This window comes from Lepisosteus platostomus, chromosome 19 (genome assembly GCF_059453375.1).
Source record: "Lepisosteus platostomus isolate fLepPlt1 chromosome 19, fLepPlt1.hap1, whole genome shotgun sequence".
NCBI lineage: Eukaryota > Metazoa > Chordata > Actinopteri > Semionotiformes > Lepisosteidae > Lepisosteus > Lepisosteus platostomus.
Window position 1 is genome coordinate 2,257,064 of NC_142629.1, and position 23,454 is coordinate 2,280,517.

General features: G+C 48.7%; 1 protein-coding gene across 6 annotated transcripts in view; it reads right to left on the reverse strand.

Moving 5' to 3' along the window:
• The window catches only part of snx29 (sorting nexin 29), a 124,806-nt gene that overhangs the window by 89,700 nt on the left and 11,652 nt on the right, over positions 1 to 23,454 (reverse strand). For 5 of the 6 annotated variants that reach the window (XR_015928290.1, XR_015928289.1, XR_015928288.1 and 2 more), the window contains exons 9-15: positions 23,161 to 23,279; positions 22,796 to 22,877; positions 22,597 to 22,673; positions 14,812 to 14,875; positions 14,176 to 14,304; positions 13,680 to 13,715; positions 8,096 to 8,181 (exon numbers count right to left, since the gene is read on the reverse strand). Coding sequence is in view for 3 of the 6 variants with exons in the window: in XM_088612404.1 (XP_088468530.1) it covers positions 8,096 to 8,181; positions 13,680 to 13,715; positions 14,176 to 14,304; positions 14,812 to 14,875; positions 22,597 to 22,673; positions 22,796 to 22,877; positions 23,161 to 23,279 (593 nt within the window). In the remaining 3 variants the exon portion in view is untranslated. The remainder of the gene's footprint in view (positions 1 to 8,095; positions 8,182 to 13,679; positions 13,716 to 14,175; positions 14,305 to 14,811; positions 14,876 to 22,596; positions 22,674 to 22,795; positions 22,878 to 23,160; positions 23,280 to 23,454) is intronic. The other variant, XM_088612405.1, reaches the window with a different exon arrangement.

Below are 23,454 nucleotides of genomic sequence, written 5' to 3' on the forward strand. Positions count from 1 at the left end.
ACTGCAGGAAGCCCACCGGCAACGCTGCGCATCTTCAGAACCGAAACACAGTTCTCCAATTCCGTGCTTTTGGCTTTCTTAATTCCCACACTCCAAATCATCTCGGTTCTTTGGAAGAAATGAGAGCGCAGCAGGATCCCGAGATTCTGCCGGCTGACTGGAGAACCGAGGCTGTGGAAAACGCTTCCCAAGATCGGCGTCTGTCGTTGGCTCCCAAAACCTGAAAGGTTCTGATTTCTTTCTGCGATTATAAAGACGGCATCTGAACTCGGACGGGTTTCGGGAGTCGCCTTTAAACCACACTGGAGACGCAGCTTCAATTTAGCTGAAATGAAGTTAAAATTCACGTTTTCAAATAAGGGTCAGTAAGACATTTTTTCAATTTGCCCGACTCAAACGCGATCGAAGGCCAGTTAACAGCGAGCACAAGCGAGCACAGCCTGTTTGTAAGTAAGTCTGTTTTATCCAATTATTCTCCTGGAACGCATTCCATCAAGAGAGACTGGAACACAGCCAGCAGGCATGTTCTGATAATTCCAGAACAGCTCCAATAATACAGATTAACAGCAGGATACTTTAATAATAATGAAATGCTTATATTTGTTTAGCACTTTTCATCCCAAAGGATCCCAAAGTGCTTTTCCAAAGACGTGCCTTCTACTTTCACATGTGACTGCGTCTCCTCTTAATCTCCACTGTCAACTCTGTAACATCCATTCATTGTTATGGCTGAATATTCCTGGCATGTGTACAGTATGTCTCATCCCAAAGAATCCCAAGGTGCTTCTCGTACGGAAGGGAACCCTCTCCACCCAGTACTGCAGAGGAGCCCTCACTTTGGCAACACAAAGCAGCCATTCTCCACCATTAAACAGAGATCATGGCTCACTGCTCATAACAGCCCCAGGCTTCAGGCTTGCTCAGTCTGATCTTCCCATAGTGACCCCAATGCCAACTGTTGGAGCGATTTCTCACCCCTCCACCTGATCTGCTGAGTCAGTTATCAATAATATCAAAAAGCTCTGCGGGACAGATGCTCAAGACCTGCGTTCACGTCACCAGATGAATCTTAAAAATAGACCTCTATCTCCGTCACAATGCAGTGCCATGTCCCTGTCAGATCCTAATGAGGGATAATTTGTGCTATTACATGAACTTACAGGATCATTTCAATCAGTAAAGCATGACATGAATCACAGCCTGGAAGCTATGGTAGGGGGAAATAAGAATCTCACCTAAATATAGCTCCTTTGAACCTCTTGAATGCCAAGCCTGGTAAAACTAAAAAAGGAAGAACAAGATGCTCTAGGCACTTCACCAAGAGAACACCTATTTGCCATCGATATGATGAAGCAACTCCCCAAAAGCAGAGCCAAGTCCTGAGGTTGTGTGCAGACTGCCTCGACGGGGTGCCCATGTTCACATGACACAACAACAGAACAACTGACGGTCTGGGCAAGATTTTATAGTTGCTACAGAAGCACAACTCCAGCGAGTGAACAGTCTCCTGCTCTGAACTCCTCCTGGTGTGACATCACTCCAGCAGGAACAAACACACATCTCCGTGCTGCTCATGCAACAGCTGCTTTCTTGCACAATGTGGGTATGTTGGATGCCACGCTTACCAGCCCCTCCCAGTTTGAGCTCCATTTAACACACGTGGGATGAGCTGAAGGAGGCACAGTGGAGCAATGCTTAGCATTGCCGTCTCACAGCACTGGAGTCCTGTGTCCAATTCCAGACCTGGGGTGCCAACTGCATGCGAGTGCATATTCTCAAATCCGTTTCTAGGAGAAAGGTAAACTGAGAGGTTTGTCCAACCCCATGATCATAATCAAAATCCCCCTGGGCGCCAGCTGATACAGAACATATAACAGGCTCTGCCAGGAGCTCCCCTCGGACTGAATCCCCGCAGCACTCGACTAAAACCTCCCCGAGGCCCCCGCCCCGCTGGGCTGGGATCGCTCTGCTCTGCGTCCGGCATGTCGAGCGCGCTTGCTCGTGCCAGTACCCCCGCAGCGCACATCGGGAGACCTCTGGGAGTGCCGACGACCGACTGAGAAAAGGAAAAGTCACACGGGAGCAAGCAAGACATCACAGCCTCGTTCTGTCGTTTTTCCCTTCGTGCGTTTTTTTTTTTTACTTTTTACTTTGGAATTCATAACGTTATCAATGTATTTGTGCAGGCATTTAAGCATTTTTTCCCCCTATTAATTTATTATAAGCACGTTTTAAGGAGGTCTGGGTCTACTCTGGCTCCCCTGCTGGACTCAGTCACGTGCCGTCTAGCGTAATGCCAGCTTTCTTAAGGCAGGCGCTGGACAGCTAGATGAGGAGCTCAGCAGACTTTTTTTTTTTTTTTTCCCCACATGAGCAGGGAAGCCAAGCTGAGTCCAGGGCAAAACGAACAGCACTTATCAAGGCCCTGGTCATTCCCAGGGCTTAGAACAAGCAGCTCCCTGCCCCGGGGGCCCCAGACATGAACCCCACGAACCCTCCCTCTGGTGCGGGGGGGCCCCGAGCTGAACAACCCTGGGCGCGACTTCCTCCAGGCCTCTGCTGCTCCCCCCTCCCTGGCGCGGGCGCTCTGTGACAGCCCCACATAATTGAAAAGGCACAGAACAGCAGGAGAGATATTAAAATATTGTTCCGACATCCCAGGCTTGATTAAAATGTTCATTAACACTGGAGAATGCGGGTAATTGGATATGTCACCCCCCTCCCTTCCCCGCCTCGCCTGCCACCTGCACCCACCTGTCACGCACACCTCGGTCTCCATCCCACCTGCCCCCCTGCCCCCCCCAAACCTTTCACTTCAACGCCCAACTGCCGGTTCACAGAAGCTTCGCGATCTACCTGCTGCGCGCTTATACTGGCGGGAAAATGAGACGACAAACCAATTTTGCACGGGTGGTGGAGCACGAGGGAGAATCTGGACCCAGCCCCTTACAGTGACAGCTCTTTAGAAAGCCGTAACAGAGGAATCATATCTCCATTATGCACCGAGGTGTGCAGGGAGAGGAACGGATGAAAGCCGAGATTTATTCTCTCAATCTGAGATTCGCGAGAAAATGTTATTATTCGACTGCGTGTCACTGAAGTGTCGAGATAAACGAGGAGCACAAAAGCTGAATGGCTAATTTCAGCATTTAAAAAGGACATCAAACCGCAAAGTGCTTAGACGGAAAAGAATGAAAATGCATAATACACTGGTAATCATGGAGAGAGTCGTACGTTTCTTAATGTCTTCCGCAGTGAGATAAAAGCTCTCCAAGTTCTGTTGTGCACCATGGCGGCGAGAGCTGAAGCGATATATTTGAATGCACCAGAGCAGACGATTCATTTTTATTTATTTTTTAAACTGGCACCACAATCTATTCATTGGACTTAGATAGATTCTGGCTGCTTCATTGTTTAAAAATGAGCAGATTAAACATTTTCAGATGAACTGGATTTTCATTAATCTACTATGGGGCACGTGCAGAGAGGAAAAAGAGCTCCACAAGAGATCCGCAAGAGGAATCCTGGGTCCACTAGGCACCGAGGAGTGCAAGGACAGGATGCCAAACCGAAAACAAACCCAAGGATTACCCGGGTCTTTAGATCCTGCAATGCCACATGCGTCAGAGGGGCCTGAAGCCCCTGAGAGCGTTTTTGAGTTCAGGTCTCGGTTAACTGTGACATGCAGGTGACCTTCGTGAACTGGCAACCTGCCATGCTGCAGTTTAGATGCTCCATCCGTCACCTGGCATGGCACAGCGCCCTGGGCACACACAGCCTGGAGTAACTGGGGGTACCATCTCCTGGCCACCCCCAGAGCTACAGCCCACACCCCGCATGTCTCACATGTGCAGAGCAAGACAGCAAGACAGAGCCTTTCATCACTCGAGGTTGCTGGATTTTAACGAGAAAAACCAGCCATCGGCAGCAACGAGTTTAAAGCCAACCCATCTGCGTGGACTACGTGGCCAGACGACCCAGTCAACCAAACCTGCCAGGCCTGCACCCGCCCCCGATCCCAGCAGCACTGCCAGCCGCCTGGCGGGGGACAGGGGAACAGGGGCAGGTTTAATTAAACAGGCCTGCTCTCTGGGGAGTCTCGGGTCCAACATGAGCCCTGGCATGCCAACTTGTCAGCCACGTCCAAAGACTCATCTCTGCTTCCATCATCACCCTCTGATTCAGCGGCTGATTGAGCCCCTGAACAGAAGCTCGCTGCAGGTCTGTCCACTAGCCTTGCAAAGCTGCTCAGCATTAATCACACTGCGGTGATTCAGACTGCACAAGCAAGGTACAAAGTTCCCACTTGAAAAAGAACACACTCATGCTTAGATCACAGGCAAAGCACAGCTTTGAAGACGGCACCGTTGTCACATAAGATTATGTGACCGCTTTGTCAGTCCGGCGTCTGCAGATTTATCCCTTGACTTTCACCAAAGGGTAAGGAGAAGCAACTATCTCCACCAGTAAAACGGGCTTCTTTTCAACCTGAGCTCCACATAACTGATCTGAGCATTACTTTGATTTATGCAGAACCTCTGTACGAATACATGCAGCGGTAGTGTGTGTGTTTATCTCATGTCATGTTCAGTTACGCTGTGTAAGAATGTCTTTTAGCTTGGATGTGTAACAGTGTTACTCATTGTAATTTTAAATGTTAGCAGCCAGAATTTGGCATAAAAAACACAAACAACCTGTTTTTTTTTACCAGAATTATAAAAGTACAAGGGACCAATCTCCCAACAGCTCAGAACAATCTGGTAGCACTTGATGTTCAAGAGAAGAAGTTCAATTAACTGTTTTCAGATAAAGCACGCTTGTTTTCCAAGCCTGTTGCTTCAGGACAAGCTAGACCTTACACTGTAGATCTGAAGCCTAGAGTGACTGAACCTTGAATATTAACCCCTATCACAATCTCGTGCCTGAGCTTCATAAGAGTCTCAATAACAGCACCTCCATCTTTTTCATTCCTTAACACCAAGGTGGAGAGAGCCCAAGCAGGCACCTTACTCACATGACCACATAGACATAATCGAGCCCGTCTCTCATTTTACATCAACCTAACCAACATCTCTGAACAGCCAGTATCAAGAACAGTTCGTTCTTTCACAATTTCCATCCAACACCTACTACCAGTGCCACGTTTATGACCAATTTCTTTTTAAAAAGATTAAGCTAAAAGATCAAAGCATGAAGCGATCTTTTGGGGTTTTTTTCCCCCAGTCATGCCCACTTAAACCATACAGCAACTGAGCATTCATCATCCTGCCTCTTTAGCACAGGCTCTGATATGTTTTCAGTAACTTATCGGCTTGCAGCCTCTCCTTTTCTCTATCCATCTCCAGCTGGCGAAACCTTCCCAACTCCGCCACTGTCAGCCTCCTCACAGAGGCCCGTTAATGTCAGCGGCATCATTTATCAGCCGGCACAGCACGGCCCCAGGGAAGAGGCTCGCCGACTCGCGCCGGTTAGCACCGAGCGCCGGCAATTCTTCAGCTCCGGCCCCTGGTCTCGTTTTCTGCTCTGGGAGCAGCAGTGAATGAACTACCCCCTCCCCGCCCGCTGCCGAGAACCAATTTATCATGGGGGGGGCAACGTCTTCTCTTATCAGTCCGGGGGTTGTGGGACTCCAAAGAAAGGAGCAGACAGATCATTTATCGTTAATTAAAAAGGAGCCTGGGATTCGTCTAAATCATCAAGGTCAGGTTTGTTTTCTCAAAAAAGAGACAAGCTCCTCAGCGACAACACTTCCACAACAGGCTCCAGGTCTTTCTGCTTCCTTGCTGTTTTCTAGTTTTTGTTGTTCTTGTTTTCTACAACCTCAAAGGGCCCTTCTAATAAGATCAGATCACTTTATTAGCCCTATACAATTTCTTGCATTAGGAATTTGTCTTTTCGCAGACCCCAGCTTGCTCTCCATGAGACACACAAGCAGGGAGAGAAGCTGGGGGTCAGAGCGCAGGGTCAGCCATTTATACGGCGCCCCTGGAGCAGCTGGGGTGAAGGGCCTTGCTCAGGGGCCCAATGGAGTAGGATTCCTCTGCCGGCTGCGAGATTTGAACCGGCAACCTTACAGCCACAGGCGCAGAGATCCTTACACTTCGGGAGACACAATATTAATGGGGCACCACCCTACTCCTCTGATGTTCTCCAGTAACTGAACTTATCAGTGCTCACAGGGTTTGGCAGGTGTTAGGAATTCCAACACGCTAGACGGTTTAATAAGACTGAACCGGGTTGGAGTCTTTTACTGCACAATGTGTTTTCAAAAGGATACACATCTTTTGTTTTTGCATCGTCTGCGGGAGGAACAATTTCCAATATATTCAGCCGAGATGATCAAAGCAAACACATAAGACCTCAATACAGATACAACCACGCGGCAAAAGCTACTAGATGCTCAGATGTAAAACCCCTAATATTCTCTTTTCTCAGCGAATGTAGTTAAAAATGGAAGAAATATCACCAAACTGGGTATTCTACACTAACAGCTGCTTTAATGATGCCATGCTCTGACGTCCCCTCCTGAGAGACCAAATAAAAAAACCTGGAATACAGGGTAAATTTGTAAGGAAGCGGTGCCAAAATTCTTTATTAGTGATCAGTGGATGTATTTCAGTGTACTTCCCTCTGGGACTGAGCCAAATTGTCAGCTACAGCAGCGATAAACATCTTAATGACACAGCTATTCTCGAGACATGAAAGACAGTCCAGCTTCAGCACTGATGTGTTCACAGGGACATTCGTGTTTATCTATGCAAGGAACACGCAGCTCAATTATCCAGTCTGCTGTCTGTTGTGTTCTGCATCCCACAAGGGCGACTGCCTTTTATCTACAAACGAACAGGGATAAACGGAGAAAAGCAGCTTGCATTTTCCCGGCACTGAGAAAACGCACGAGACAGACGAGTGGGGTTCCGGAGGTCGGTGCCTGGGTTCAAGAACTGGCTCAACCTCTGACCTGCACTGCACTGGCACAGAGCAAGTGACTGGCCCCTGTCTCCGCAGGGCAGTCTTCGCGGACGTCCCGAAGCGCTTTGGATAAAAATGTCTACGAACTGCCTGAGCAGCACTGGGGAAAAAAGTAACAGATCTGCCATTTTCAGAGTCTGGAGGGTGCAGCCACGCTGGCCCAGTCCAGCACTGCGGCCGCACACAACCAACCCCTCTCACGCTCGCCAACCAGCCAGAAAAAAGGGGGGGAGTAATTAATTTTTAGAAGCCTGCCTTTTCCCGTCGCCTGCACTTGATAAAGCGCCGTTATCTGGATACCCTTTAGGCAGTTCTAATGTCAAGCCCAGCTCCGGCTGCCTTCTCCCCTGGAGTCTGTGAGAAGGCGGCGCCGCTGGGGGCCCGGGCAGGAGATTACAGCGTGGCCCCGCTATCGGCCCCGCCACTGCAGGACTGCTTTGACGAGCCTTTTCCTCTCGCTCTTATCAACAGCCTATTTACACGAGCCCCGGTGTCTGCAGAGGCCGATCCCCCTTCCGTATCAAAGGCAAGGCGCCGATACCTCTATTTCATTTTGTTTTATACATCCACAGTTTATACATGCATCAATGGCTCAGACTGTGTTCATGCATCACTCGTAGGTGAACACACACACAGAGTGCCAGTACAGAGATATAGAGCATACTGCATCCCAGCTTCTATAAACCCAGCCTCTGAGCTACTGTTCCCACTGAACCCACCGCAGCCCAGCAGTGTCCCACTGAACCCACCGCAGCCCAACAGTGTCCCACTGAACCCACTCCTGCCCAGCAGTGTCCCACTGAACCCACCGCAGCCCAGCAGTGTCCCACTGAACCCACTGCTGTCCAGCACAGAGCTATAGAGCACTCAGCTGCATAGTACTAAGCTGCTGAACACACTACAGCCCAAAACCATATGGCTCAACACACTCCTACCCAACAACACTCCTAATAGAGAGGTACTGAACACTCTGCCTTCAAAGCTTTGGTTCAGTACTCTACCCAACGTGGTGTTTAAAACCAGTTAAGGGGGGCTGTTAAGCCTCACGCGTGTTCTTGCCCATTCACTACAAAGGCCCCCGAGCTGTGCTGCGTGTGTGCAGCAGAGGAGTGGAGATCCTTACCGTCGTCGCTCTGACCTCCTTCTCTCTTCAGCATCTGCACAGCACCCACGTACTTCTTCAGCTGCACCTTCAGCACCTCGTTCTCCCTGGAAGGTAAGCCAGCTGCCGTGAGTGTGGAGCCCATGGCCGCCAAGAAAACAGTCCTATTTCTATTATATAAACATAGTTCTATTGACTCCTCCTTCGGATGAGACGTAAAACCGAGGGCCTGACTCTCTGTGGTCATTAAAAATCCCAGGTTGTTTCTCGAAAAGACTAGTGTTACCCTGGCATCCTGGCCAAATTTCCCATTGGACTTTTCCAGTCATGGCCTCCTAATAATCCCCATCTCTGAACTGGCTCCATCACTCTGTTCTCCTCCGCACTGATAGCTGGTGTGTGGGGAATGTTCTGGTGCACTCTGGCTGCTGTTGCATCATCCAGGTGGGGTCTGCACACTGGTGGTGGTGGTGGTGGAGGGGAGTCACTCAAAGTGAAGCGCTTTGAGTGGAGTGTCCAAATATATTTATGTTTTACTCTCACGCATTCTAAACAGAGAACCTCAACATCTGGATTGCGGACCACTTTTTTGGCTCTCGTGTTATTTTTACCAAGTTGCCCAACCAAAAAACATTCTCCACAATGATGAGGAAATCTTTCCTCACGCTTCATGTGGAACCAACCGACATACCGGCCTGTGTCTAGATCAGACAAAAATAAAGTTAAAAGAATAAACTAAATAAATTCATGAACCTGGAAATCTGTGTTTACAGCTTCGGTGCCTTGGAATGATGCACAGACTTTCATTTCAAAGACTGAAATGTACATGCTAAATAAGCAGCTGACACTGCTTGGGAAAGGGCAAGCACCGATAACTGTACTGAGCCAATATTCAAGACAAGAGAAAGGTCCAATGCATCACGAATCTGAAAACGGCACCTGCAATAAATAGCCCAGGGGAAGCAAGTTTAATTAATTAAGATGGTACGATTTCCCTCAAATTAATAACATCTCAGTGCTAGTCTTAAACTTGCAAGTAGCACAGAAAAACATTTGGATATTTAATTACGCCGCAAGGTGCTCAAAAGGTTTCTGTGCATCTCAGGCTAAACCAAAACAGCACTGATAAACAAATCTGATTTATTGCTGGCTCCAGGAAAGAACCAAGGGACGGGCCTTAGAGGAGACAGTCGAAGTTCAACATAGAGTAAGCAGGATTATTTTCTCTCTGTCGGATCCGTATCCTCAGCTAGAACAAATAAACAAATACTGATTTTCCGGAATTCTGGGAGATTAATTAGAGACACCTGAGAAAAAAACGTCCCAAGGAAGACCCAGCTTCGCCTGGGTTTAATTAAAGGCTACAACTCCTCCATCATTAACGAGCAAGGTGCCTCAGCTTCTTCTCTGCCAGTGCACATTCCACAGTCCCGCGTTCTACACTTGACGTGAATTGCATACTCAACTATAAGCTATCCCCAGATGGGAGGGGAGAGAATATCGGTATATTCAAAGAACAAGGGAGGACGTTTTGTAGCTGCCTCCATCAGCCCAAACAAATACAGCCCAATCCTGATCAAATTCCCCAGGCATCGGTAAAAAGCCCTATTCTTAGCAATGCAGCACGCATTCCCCATAAAAATAAATAAGCAGATTCTAACATAAAAAAGTCCAGAAATCAAATCTGCTTTACAGGCAAATAAGATTACAGCAGAGGGAAGGGAAAATCAGCCACCCATAAGCACTACATCTTTGTAGAGCTTTTCTGTGCCTTTGGGTTTTACTGTTTCATTTAGATTTAGTGCCGCTGCTGTATTAAGAGTGTTCTTTCCCCAGGAAGACACAGCTGTGAGAGCCCCAGGCATTTCTCCCAGGAAGAAAAACACCCCACACCACAACTCTCCCTCCCCCTAAAGTGCAGCTGCGTCTCAGGCACAGTGTGTTGCACAGGCTGAAGTCTCTACAGACGCTGGGGGGCGGGGGGGGGGGGTCGGCATCTCATTTAACTGTCCCCATTCAGCTCGCCTGAAGATTAACTCCCAGAACCGCACGGATTTCAACCCTGGTTCCCCACACTGCGACAGCGCGATGAACGCATGGCAGGACCACACTTGCACACGTTGCTAACGGAGAGTTTTTTAAAGCAGGAAACGCACACGGGGTTCCGAGCGTCAGCGGCAGTCTCAAGAGAGGAAAGGTGGAGGCATGCACCAAGTCGATTGCCAGCATCCACCTCCACAGCTGCGCTTCCTTACTGCTCTGGGCAGAACCTGTGGAGGAACAGAAAGTGGGACTGGAGCCTTCAAAGAAGGGTTTGAAGAGCACGCCCCTGGCAGAAGCACCCCCAGATAATTCCTTCCATTTCAATCTCCGAGTTTCTTAGCCCATTAACGGCATTGGATCCAGAAGGAGAGTCCCAAGCTCGCTACATGTGGACACCTCCTCTGCAACGCCAGCTCAGCTGGGTCAGTGACGGCCCGAGCAGAACCGGAAACTCTTTTGGGAAACACTCAGAGCTCAGGGGTTCACTCAAGAGATTCTCTCTTCTTTTATTATCGGTCCAGCCACATTTCATTTGGCGGGGGGGGGGTGGGGTGGGCATAAGCATTAAATAAATGTATTCTCTCGTCTGTCTAGACCGGTTAAAAGGACACAGAGAATGAAAAGATCGGTCAATAAAGACAGCGGAGTGGTTGATCCAGTGCGTGGAACACTCACTCTGACAGCTACAATATCCCTGTCCTGCCAGAAACCTACTGCAGCCAGAGATAAAAGTGTGGTCTGTGCTTAATAAACTCATTTTGCAAGGGCGGAGGGAGATGAATATTGATGCGAACTGCTCAATGCAGATGACCAAGAGTGCACTCAATACCCGTGATGTCATCAAAGCAATGCAGGATAACCATGTGTCTGGAGATGAGAGAGAAGCACTGATTGAATTTGGGCATGGCAATTGCCCTTCAGTAAATCTCCTTCCTATCTCTCTGCATCCTGCTGTAACAGAGCACAGTACACTGAAGACGGAGGGACTAGATGCAGAAGGGCCTCATTATGTATACCAGTGCTGAGGGGTGACCTTTAAGATGGTGGAGGAACAATGACAAAAAAAAGGGAAAGGGATTGAAGAGCCTTTGCCCATCTGAGCAGCAGGTTTAGAATGTCCAGAACTTATTCCTTCAAACAAATCCCATAGGAGCAAGTAAAACTCCCCCAGGGCTCAATTGCATCATACCAATTGTACTGATGGAAAGGAGAGATGTTATTCAGAAGCCACTGACACAAGTCTTCAAACAGCTAGACCCCTACACTTGACTTATAACATCTGCAAGGCTGTGGAAACAAACATAAGAACTAGAGACTCAAATATATGGAAATATATATATATGTCAATGGAACAAGTAATAGGTTTATTCCATGCTGAAAAAAAGAAGAAAGAGAACACAACGTTTCGGCCGTGGAGCCTTCTTCAGGTGTGAGAGAGACAGGGCAGTAGGCAAAGGTAAAGTAGCTGGAGAACAAAGGTTGGGAGGGAGGAGGAGTGAGAGGCGGGAGCAGGGGACAGAAAGAGAGGCCAATCAAGAGGTGTGAAGTCAGAATGGGTGCAGAGAGGTGTGAAATGAAACTTCCAATGAATGGAGAAAATTTAAAAGAACAGTAATCTGTCGTTAAGGGAAGGGAGAATGTGTGATCCTAACTGCAGAATAATTTTAGTTTCGGTGGTCTTTCTGATGTATGAGTTCGGAAAACCGTCTTTGAGAACACAGACGGAGAGATTAGTGTGGTCGTGGCCGTCAGAGGTGAAATGAGAAACAATGGGCTTGGAGAGATCTTTAATCTTCACAGCCCTGACGTGTTCTCTGAAGCGGTCTCCGAGTCTCCTTCCTGTTTCACCAATGTAGATGGCTGGGCATTTACTGCAAGAGATACAGTAAATAAGGTTGCTGGAGGTACAAGATGCTGTCTGGGTGATCCGGATCACCCAGACAGCATCTTGTACCTCCAGCAACCTTATTTACTGTATCTCTTGCAGTAAATGCCCAGCCATCTACATTGGTGAAACAGGAAGGAGACTCGGAGACCGCTTCAGAGAACACGTCAGGGCTGTGAAGATTAAAGATCTCTCCAAGCCCATTGTTTCTCATTTCACCTCTGACGGCCACGACCACACTAATCTCTCCGTCTGTGTTCTCAAAGACGGTTTTCCGAACTCATACATCAGAAAGACCACCGAAACTAAAATTATTCTGCAGTTAGGATCACACATTCTCCCTTCCCTTAACGACAGATTACTGTTCTTTTAAATTTTCTCCATTCATTGGAAGTTTCATTTCACACCTCTCTGCACCCATTCTGACTTCACACCTCTTGATTGGCCTCTCTTTCTGTCCCCTGCTCCCGCCTCTCACTCCTCCTCCCTCCCAACCTTTGTTCTCCAGCTACTTTACCTTTGCCTACTGCCCTGTCTCTCTCACACCTGAAGAAGGCTCCACGGCCGAAACGTTGTGTTCTCTTTCTTCTTTTTTTCAGCATGGAATAAACCTATTACTTGTTCCTTTGCAGCCTACGCATGCTGACGCAGCTACCCACCTGAACTATATATATGTCAATGACTTAAATTCCACAAAAATGTATTACATCAGTCAGGTCTGCAGATAAAACCAAAATAAGAGCATTGCTGAAGCAGGAGACAAGGGTCCCAATGTTACAATGATAATTCCTTACACTTATATAGCAATTTCCTGGACACTCCACTCTAAGCGCTTCAGTAGGTAATGGGAACTCCCCTCCACCACCACCAGTGTGCAGCCCCACCTGGATGAGACAACGGCAGCCATAGTGCGCCAGTACACTCCCCACACACCAGCTCTCAGTGGGGAGGAGAACAGAGTGATGAAGCCAGTTCATAGATGGGGACTATTAGGAGGCCAGGATTGGTAAAGGCCAGGGGGAAATCTGGGGTAACAGATCTCTTTTGGGAAAGACCCTGGGATTTTTAATGACCAGAAAAAGTCATGACCTTGGTTTTACATCTCTTCCATAAGACGGCGCCTCTTTTACAGTATAGTGTCCCCGTCACTGTACTGGGGCATTAGGACCCACACAGACCACAGGGTGCGCCCCCTGCAGGCCCCACTAATACCACTTCCAGCAGCAACCTTAAAACAGTAGTTGTGTGCATCACAGGGCCTTCAGTGAACACTGTGGACAGTCCTGCATGAGGTCAGAGGAGCAGGACAGGTGCCAAGCTCACACTGAGCAGAGAAGACAGTCGCACAGATTCTCTCTACTTGGAATCCCACTAAAGAGCACTTACATAACATTCACTTACGAAGAAATACATTATTAATTCATAGCAACAAACAGGCCTTGTAAAATATGAATATCTGATGGTGCTGCTAATTTACTCTGAGACACTCAGAGATAAGCAAACTATAATAACTGCTGACGGTAGAGACATTTTAATGGCCTAAAAAGTGCAAAATTCTTTCCTTCGTGGATCTGTAAATATCTCACAAATTTGTATGACTTGGAACCTTTTTAATGTTATTTACAGTCCTTCCAAGATGACATGCGACAGGTTAGCGAGCAGACGAAAGGTAATTACTTTGGCAGGTGGTGATTAAGTGACGCTGACCTCCAACTAAAATCACCAGAAACCCAGGAAAGAGGGGATCAGATTATCAGTCGCTAAGAAGAGCAAATATTTCTGGCAGCTCAGACTCTGTAGGAACATTCTTCTAACTTCCTCTATGGACCATTCGGGCAGAGAGCTGGGCAGTGTCCACCCCGATTTCCAGATTAGTTGAACTACTCCCCACCCTGGCTCCGTGCACACCTGCACAGCTCTGCATGGCCAAGCGCATCTGGCCAGTGTGATCCTCCCTCCTCGGTCTGGAAGACCCCTGCCCCTAGGGTGGGCACCTCAAAACCACAATGAAGGAAGCCCATCACGGATTCAAATAAGTCCTCAAGCAGCCGGGAGGAATGAGAGCCCAGCGCCACCAGGGCATCACCGATATGACGTGTAGGACCCCTCCTTCCTTGTGTTTTGGGGTGCACTGTGACAGAGCATGAGAAGGCTGTGTTCTGTCCCCGCCTACCTGCCCAGGGCCTGCACTTTCGCGCCGTGCCTCTCCTCCAGCTCGCCCAGCCGTTTCTTCAGGGAGTCCAGCTCCTGTCTGAGCCCGGCGGAGTGCTCCATCTCCCCGTCCAGCAGACTGCGCAGGGACCTGGCCGGCCACAGCACACGCATGGCGCGCGCATCAGCTGGGGGACAAACAGACACCTTTCGCCTGGCGAGGCCAGCCGAACACAGCGCTCCTGCCCTGCTCCTGCGTCTTCCTGTGGTCGTTTTGCTACTGATGTGATCTGCCTAACCAGTCCGTGCTCGGCTCCCTCTGCTCAGACTGCCACCTCAAAATGCTGACGAGATTCTCAACAATTGCAGGTTGTGCCAGACGAAATCTTACAAGAGGGAGCTCAGTCAGCAGTGCACAACGTTCTAAAGCTCACATTAAAAAGTACTGAAGCCCTTCAACCAGTAACATACTCTTCTTCTCTTTGCATTCTATAGAACTGTTCTGAGAAAATGAAGCAATTTGGGTTTGTTTTTTAATCAAGACATAAGCAGGCATAAGGAAACAATCAAAGCACGTATGAGCACAAGCGCACAGACAATGGAATAGAGAACAAGCTGCACGCGAGACAGGACAACACACTACACTGAAAACACTCACCTGTTCTCTTCCTCTAGCTCATCCTTTCTGTTCATCATGGCCACGATGGCTTGGCGCAATTCCGCTGCCGAGAGAAAGAAAAAAACGATTTCAAGTATTTCCGCACGTAGCAGGCGAGGAACGCCCCTCGAGGTTTGAAACGGATCCCCTCAGGGATCACCCACCGTTAAAGGTTTGAAACAATCCCGCTGCGATCAGCTGAGCAGGTTAAACTAAGTCATTCAGAACTCATCTAGGACTGAAGTCTAAGCATTCTGCTGCCCTTTCGGACCCGTTCTCTTAATTGAACAGCTTGATTCATCAGTCGCTTACAGGTGTTGCCAATCTTTAAACAGCGTGACCTACAGGACTAACTGGAATGGGGCTCTCTGGGACCAGGGATGCTTCTGAGATTCCAGGTTTGATTCCTACCGACTTTTTCTAACTCCGTGGTTTCCCTGTCTGCCGTGAAGACATGCCCGAGCTTGTGCGGTCATTTTAAATCCACTGCAGCAATCGGTTTTTCGAGCGGAAGTTTTCCTATGAAGTCTCCACGAGTGCCCAAAGAAAACACTATCTTCATCACCATGGATTCTGAATCCTTCTGTGCACAAGACACAGACATTAATCCCGTTTTGCCGATGGAGAAACGGATAAATTCTGCAACGCCAACCCAATGAACCCTATGGGCTATAATAAGGCGGGCAGGTAAACCGACAGTAAAAGCCCAGAGCTGAGGAGCTCATTAACGAGGAATAGCTCAAGGATTGAAGCCCATAATATCGGTGTGCAGATCAGGTCATGTCCCAAGACAGATGAGAGGGAGACCGACTGTTTAGAAAATAACCTGGCGTGTTATTAAACAATAACCCTGCAGGCCCATGACAGACTTATATTATTCCAGAAGAAAAGAAAGGGGTTATTTGTATACACACACACACATATAAATACACACAGACTGTCTCAGACATTTGGCATTGTTCCTCTATTTGCAATATTTTTCTTTCTTTATGCAGAAACAATTATATGATATTCTTTTCTCCTGAAATTGGAGCCAGTCTGTTTTGCCACAACTGAAAGAGCACGTCATAACAAAATGCACATTTTTTCCTCCACTCATTGAATTCCTGTGAATATTCTTTGCAACAAGTTCATTCTCATTCTCATGTTTTTCTAATTAAACAGTTCTTCTGTTAAATAATTGACAGTGCAGTTAGCTCTGTCAATTATTTGTCATAATCAGTGGCATAATAATAAAAATGTATTTTTTCAATGTGTTTTTGTCAGTATTTAATTATGAGCCGTTTTGATCAAGAAATGAAAGTGTTTGCCATGACCTATTATTCTTAGTTTAAGTCCTGGTTTAGGGGGCAGCTTCAAACAGCACGTCTGCTCCAGGTTGGAGACAAAACTGAGACGGCGAAGGAGTAATTAACACATACTATCACCCGTACGGTTGCATATCAGCAATTAAAAAAAACAATTGAGCCAAATTTCAGCGCAATATGGTCAAGTGGCTGGAGATGCAATAGATTTCTTTCTGTTTTGACACGACGTAAAGATTTAGCACCGTTCCTGTAAAAGTTCGTCTAATTAGCTCAATAACCAACTTTTTAAAATAGACTCTGGAAAAGCCATTACAGCATCATTAATAACATATTAATAACACCATCAGATGAGTCAGCAAGATTGTTTTTGCTGTTGAGCAGCTCAGGAAACAGCAGGAGCCTAATGTGAAGGCTATCGTCACAGAGCAGGGTCATTAGAGGCAATTAAACTGCAAAGTACTGTGTGCAGAATGGTGAGCTGATGGGAAGCCTAGGTGTAGGTCTAACAGTACAATAGGAAGATTGATTTCAGGTACTCAAGGCAGACATTTCACTCACACACATCACAACTACTTGACAGCATGACCGTACAACAACATGAGAAACACAACCTTTGCCCGTTTAAATAGTGCAACAGGGCTCAAGAAAACTAAGCCAGATTTAAACTTATTTTTCTGCATCACTGCCGATTCCATGTGGAAGCTCGAGAGACCGGGGGACGGCCGAGAATTTCTCCACGGGGGGGGGAGGGGGCATAGTCCCAGCACGGGAGAGGGTGGCCAAACCAAGCCGTCGGTTTGCCCTGAAAGGCGAAAACCGCAGATGAAACGGGACGTCCACAACGGTGGACGACAACGTGGGCAGACGGCGAAAGGCAAGCAAAGGCTGGGATTAAAGCCAGCGCGGGTACAACGTCCGAGACCGAGACAGGACGGACAGAAGCGACCTTTACTGGAGTTACAAAGCAGGCTCTACCAGCGGCAGACACAGCGCAGGCGCTCAGGCCCGCCCCTGCAGCTGATCCCAGGGAGAGGAGAAAGCCCCCCAGGTGGGCACTGCCTCCTGTCCATGCGGGGCACTTTGGAATCCTCCGGGATAAAAGGCGCGACAGAAATGTAATTCAGGATTATCATCTTGCTTTGAGGAAACGTGAAAAGGACCGAGCAGCTGTGCCAAGAGAATCGGATCCAATCTGCCTCTTCCATGTGGATCTTCTGTTCCCCCCCGATCTGTAAGATTTCAAGCCTCACAGGGGGACAAGGCAGCTCTATTTACGAACAGCTGAGCAGCCTGTGCTGGAGTCACAAGAACCCAATCGTGTCCCAGAATACAGAAGAACCTTTCGGAAAAGACTACGCAACATTGCTGTCAGAAACAGAAGAAAGGAAACTGACGTTTCTTCCTTTTTTTTTTAATGCTACCTATTGCCATATTCATTTTAACAAAGAAAACCCATCACTGTGTGAAACTGAGCTCTCGCACATTCAAAAAAATAATAAAAAGAGTTGTGTGACTTACAGCCATCCTTTTCTTTCACATCACAGTTCATGAAAAACACTCTTTCAAACAGTGCTAAACACAATCTCACACTCCAGCCCACTTACTGGGCTTTACTTGAAATCACATGCAATACAGGTGTCAAAGGTTCTGACTGTTCAGAAGACTTATTTTCAAGCACAGTCTTGGCAAAACAAATGGTCCCATCTGCGATCCACAAAATTGCAGCAGAGTTGTTTTTCAGAACAAGATAATTTAAAGAAGACATCCCTTTAATTGAATAAAAAGTCCAATTCCATAAATAATTTAATTAATTGCTAAGCTTAATGCTTCTACAGCAGTTTGTGAGATTCTGGCACTGTGTCCACCTGTCTGTCTGGTTATGTGTGCACAAGTGTCCAGGTTTCTAGGAATGACTGTGCATGTGGACAGGTATTTCTATTAATGTGAGAGTCAGATCTTACAAAGTGTGTCCACAAAGAAACAGCCTCTGTGAGGACCACTGAGGAGGTCATCACAAGACAACTTATTTTATACACCAAACAGCATCTTTCGTGTCTCAGTGTGTCTGACTGCTTGCTTCAGGTCTGTTGTCACCCCATGCAGAGCTTTGTTATCAGGGGAGTGTGGAGCAGTGAAGAAGCAGACTAAGAGACAGTGAGAAGACCTTACAAATGGTGATTCAGCACCGCGTATGTGTGTGTGAGCCTGCAGCTGTGTCTGTGGGTCTGCATGGCTGTCTGGGCGTGTGAGAGTGTGTGGCCATGAGGCTATGGGTAGCAGGCTTGCCTGCAGGTTCCAGCAGGTGAGTCCATCTGGAGATGGGTCAGACCCCAGGCCTGCGATGATTAATGACACAGGGCTTCTCTGCTTCGCTCCCTGCACACACGGCCCCCTGCTGTCCTCCCAGGTCTGTAATATGGCACTCTGAAGGGCTCGCACTCCACAGAGCTGGCCTGCTGGGGGGTCTCATCCAACTGGCTTTTGTCTTTTACCACAAGTTGCACTTTTTTCACAGCTTCTAGAGGTAGAGCAGGTAGAATTCATGCTATCCCACTCGAAAGAGACCAGAGACCAGACAGAGGTGGATCTGATTTCTCCCCATCTTTGGTACCACAGTCTTACTTACTGAGAATCAAAAGCATCTGCTAACTTGTAACAGCAAAATATTCACAAAGGTACAGGGAAAATAACAACGCCATTTTTGCAGGCGATGTGTAGACGTCTTTATGAACAGACACAAGTAAAGACGTTTTTCTGATGAGCATTGCTCACCAACAGGGCTGATCAGCACCTGATCTACTATGATCGTCACAAGCTGAAGGCTGGTGAAAAGCACCCTGAGCCACTCCACCACAAGCAGAAATCTGTATGTGTTCAAAGCCTGCTTTGCACCAAGCTGCAGGACCAGTTACTCCTAGTGTTCCTGTTCACTGGTCTCTACGCCCCAGGAGAGCAGGACACTTCTCCCTTGAAGTGTAGGACATTCTTTTTGCATCATAATAATGTTTTGATTTAATCCATCAAAATGACACTAAAAGCATTTAATCAACAGTCATTAGCCACATCCTATTTTTCTGAAATAGTCCAGGCGCAGATGGAGTGATAACATTCTTCTTTTGCTCATTCATTTTGCAAATTAGAAGACCTTCTAAAAGAAAGTGCGATCCAGTTGTACTGGTGGCCTGTCTGGGTCATGGAGTGCAACAGCTTTTTGGTTTTGATTTCAGCCAGATCCGATCGAAGGAACAGCAGGCTTCAGTAGTTCAAATAAACGAGCTCTCCAGCTCCGCATCCACAGGGAACTTCAGACTTTAGGGCAGCAGGAATTCTGGCACAGAGCTTCCCGTCCCGATCTGTGCTTGTGACCCAGAATGTGAAAAACACAAGGAATTCTGCCAAGTCCGCGGGACTCGGAGAGATCCTGCTTTTAGTTCATCTGTATCCATCGATGGATCGACCAAAAATAAAAAAACTCCTTCACTCACGTTCTTCATTCGGCGAACAAGGCTCAAAGCGCGTCAAGGTCACAGCATGTGTCCGGCAAGCAACGCCTTTGTTTGTTTTTAATAGCCTTTTCTTACCATCTAGCATCCTATCACACTCAAACAACGAAATGGCTGCCCCCCCTCCCCATAGTGACACAGTACAAAGGCGATCCTGGAGATGAAAGGTAAGGGGGACCAGTTAAATTACAGCAACCCAAAGAACAGGCCTCCAGGAGAAATGAACCACGGGGTGTTCAAAAAAGCTTTTCACATTATAAGCCCATAACACTGAAAAGCAACAATGAGGAGAGAGCGTTTTTTTTTATCATTATTATCCTTGTTTCTTTTCTCTCTCCTTTTAAATGACAGATGGAGTGCCTGGAGAGCTGTTAAACCTAAATTGAAGGTTTATGAGTGCCATTCGGAATTAGGTTCAGGAGGCGGCAGGGCGACTTGAATAACTGCACTGTAATGAAACAGAAACTCTCAGGGCAGCATCTGTGCCTGATGATGTACTTGGAGAAACCGCGGCTCCTGGCCTTGCATTAGGTCTTTATGTTTTGAAGGAAAGACTCATCGGCGGAGCTAAAGTGCATCGCAGAGTAGATTCCTGCAAAATAATCTAATCTGAGCCGGTCACGTGCACTTGTCTTTCGTGTGGAATCATTCAGCTGCTAATCACTTTGAACCAGCTTTGCTGACCATCGCTGCGGCTATGGACGATGCATATTGCAGCGCACGAAACAAAAGCCTAGGGCTATCCTTGGGACCTCGGCATGCCATTCAGGGAAAGGATGGAGCATCACTCTGGGGAGGCCCAGGAATTTCCAACACAGCACGCCCGGTGTGTTCCGAGAACAGCCAGAGAGCTAGCCCTCTTCCACGGCCTGTGGGCAGCAGGCTGAAGAACCAGCAGTCCTCAACAGCCTCAGGATTATGACAAGGGGGGCAGGTGAACCACGGACACAAGCCCAGACCCACACACGCGACAGTGCGTGACGGGGGGCTATTTCTCCCGAGCGGGCCGTTTTTGTTTGCACATAAACTAATCTGACAAACTATTCCGGTTCACTTACTGAGCACAGGGGTTTTCAGCATCGCTCAGCACATCTCAAATAACACACGAAATTAAACCCCTGATTACACGGACATAATTCATTGCCGGTGGAGCAGCCCGCATGACACAACGACTCCAGTTGATTTCCAGAGGAACTGTCGCTTTGCATTCCAGTCCTCCCTCATCGTCAGCACCAGGAGAAGCACGAGGCCCCCGCACCCAGGACTAGGCCGAGAAGACCTGTCTGTCCGAACACGAGGGCGGGACACCGAGCCAAAGCACTGTGGGAAACGAGGACGAGAGAGGGCTTCAGCCACGGCCAGAAATAAGTCTGTATTGCCCACAGAGGAAACAAAAAGCCCTCTTGCTCAATTTCCCGGACTAGAAATCCCACTTTTAATTAAAACTATTTTATTAAATGTAGAACTCACTTCTCCCCACTCCAGTTCGTCCCGTTTGCTCTATTTCTCTCGCTCCCAGTCCGTGCTGGAGCACTCAGGCGATTCTAAAAGCAACAGCGCCCCCTACTGTGGATAAACAGCATGAGCTGAGATTGGGAAATTCTGCGCTCGCTGAACTCCAGGTTTTTCGGCCTGTGCTTTTTTTGTGCGTCTCTGGCCATTTGCGTTTACAGATGCAGTTTCAGATGGCTGCTGATTTGCATGACTCTGGGGGCTCATACCTGGATGTGATTACAATGGGGGAAGATTACAGCAAGGTTCAATGGTGCTTAAAACAGCCAACTGTGCCATTAAGTCAGGGACAGGGTGTAACTCCAGAACTCTTCTCTTCAAGGCTGCAATTAAAGCCCCAAATTCCCACAAGAAAAATTAGACGTTGAAAATTTTAAATTACAATTATGTTCTGTGAAGGAGCACTTCATCAAGGGACACTGTCACAGTTTTCACGATTCATCAGTCTCCTTGTGCAAGTGCAGGGAAATGAGTCAACTTTTTTCCTCCGAGGGCAAAAGTTCAGTTCCAGCATTACTGCACTGCAACCCACAGGACCACCTCTGTTTGTAGATGAAAGGCCTGCCCTGTTCAGGGACAGAGAGCAGCCGAACGAGCCATTCCGAGCTCTGGGTGTGCTGAAGCACACGCGCGACAGTTACTCGTCCGCGAGGGGAGGGCAGGGCAGGGGAAAACCAGCAGCTCGCGTCCACTCTGAGATCCCGACAGGATCAGCTCATCCCACCCTACTGCATGAGCGCACAGCTAAAAATAACCTCCAGAAACAAAAAGGCACTAAAATAGATCGAGAAACGTGTGCGGTTTTGTTCTAACATCTGTAACCCCCCACCAGCCCCCTCCCCTCCTTCCTTCCCCGGAAACTGGCAGTTCTGCCTCATTTTCAGATCAATACAGAGAAAATCAACACAGCTGGCTGAGCCTCCAATTAATCCGCCTGGATCCGCCAATTAACCGCAGGGGGACAGAGCGCTGTCATCCCCTCTCGCCAGGCACAGCCTGCCCAGCGCTATTAACGTCCACATCTGCTCCCGGCGCACAGCTGATCGCCAGCCCCGCTATCCGGGACGGTGCCCGCTCGCTGCCAGAGATTCGGCGGGCACGGCCGGCCTGCGCGGGGACCGAGGCCAGGGCTGCCCCCACTCTGGCGGCGACCCGGGAGAGCTCAGACCGCGCTCGTGACGGCGAGGGGATCGGACACGGGCTTGTCTGGCGTCGCCGAGCGCACAAGGCAGGTTATGCATCGCTGCATACAGAACATACGGCCCACATGCTGTAACACATTAAGCTTCAGGTTGCTGTGTTTTGTAGGCGATTTCATTTTGATGCCTCGTGCAAACATTCAGCAACAGGCTCTCTGAACACGGCGCTACGCCGCGTGCGAGACTCACCGGGGTGGGAAGAGCCGTCACTAGGAGGGAGGAACGTGCAGGCGAGACCCGTCTGCAGAAGAGACGGCGACTTACCGACAGTCATGGACTCCGGCAGGACGGGGGAGCTGATGTTCAACGGGGTGCTCTGGGCCGCCGGGCTGGTGTCCGTGCTGGGTGCAGAGAAAGGGAGAGCGAGTTCAGCTATCGCCACAGGAACCTGCGGACAACAACCTCACCACGTGCGACCTTTGCTCTTCCCCGAGCCGTTAAGGGGGGGGGGGGGTGTACGCACCTGTACCCCAGCCGTGGTTCCGTCTGCGTCACCTCGCTCCTGCCAGTCACCTCCCGATACCCCCGAGTCTGCACCTCGCCCTCTGAAACGCACGCACAGGGCAGTTTGCACGGCGGATTTCTTTCGGGTCTCGCGCCCACCTCTCGTCTGGCAGATGCTGGATTCATTCCAGCAAACCCTAAAATCCCACCTCTCCCCACGCAACGCTCGCGTGCACACTCAAGGCATGGCTCACAAAGCAGCCCTGCGCATGTCCCGACACCCACAGCTACACACACGTCTGCGGGATGCCAGGGGTGGGAGTGATGAGTTTCGTGTCAAGCGCCTCCCCTCCATACGCTCAGCACACCCCGACCTTCACCTACCGGGCTGGGAGCAGGAGTCTGCGGAATCAACCGGGATGAGGATATCGGAGCCGTCGTTGTCGTTGATCACCTGCAGGGGGCTCCACGTGGACACACTGGACAGGCTTCCAACCAGAGGCCTGGAGACAACAGCCGTGGCAAAGGAGTTGCAGGACTGTGACTGAAATCGGCCCTGATGTTACATGCAAAACAGCTCCCCACCCTGTGCTGAACGCTTAGGAGAATCGCAGGAAAGAAATACAGAGAAAAGTGAGGAGCAAAGGCATCTCTGGGATGCAAAGCGAAGACGGCTTC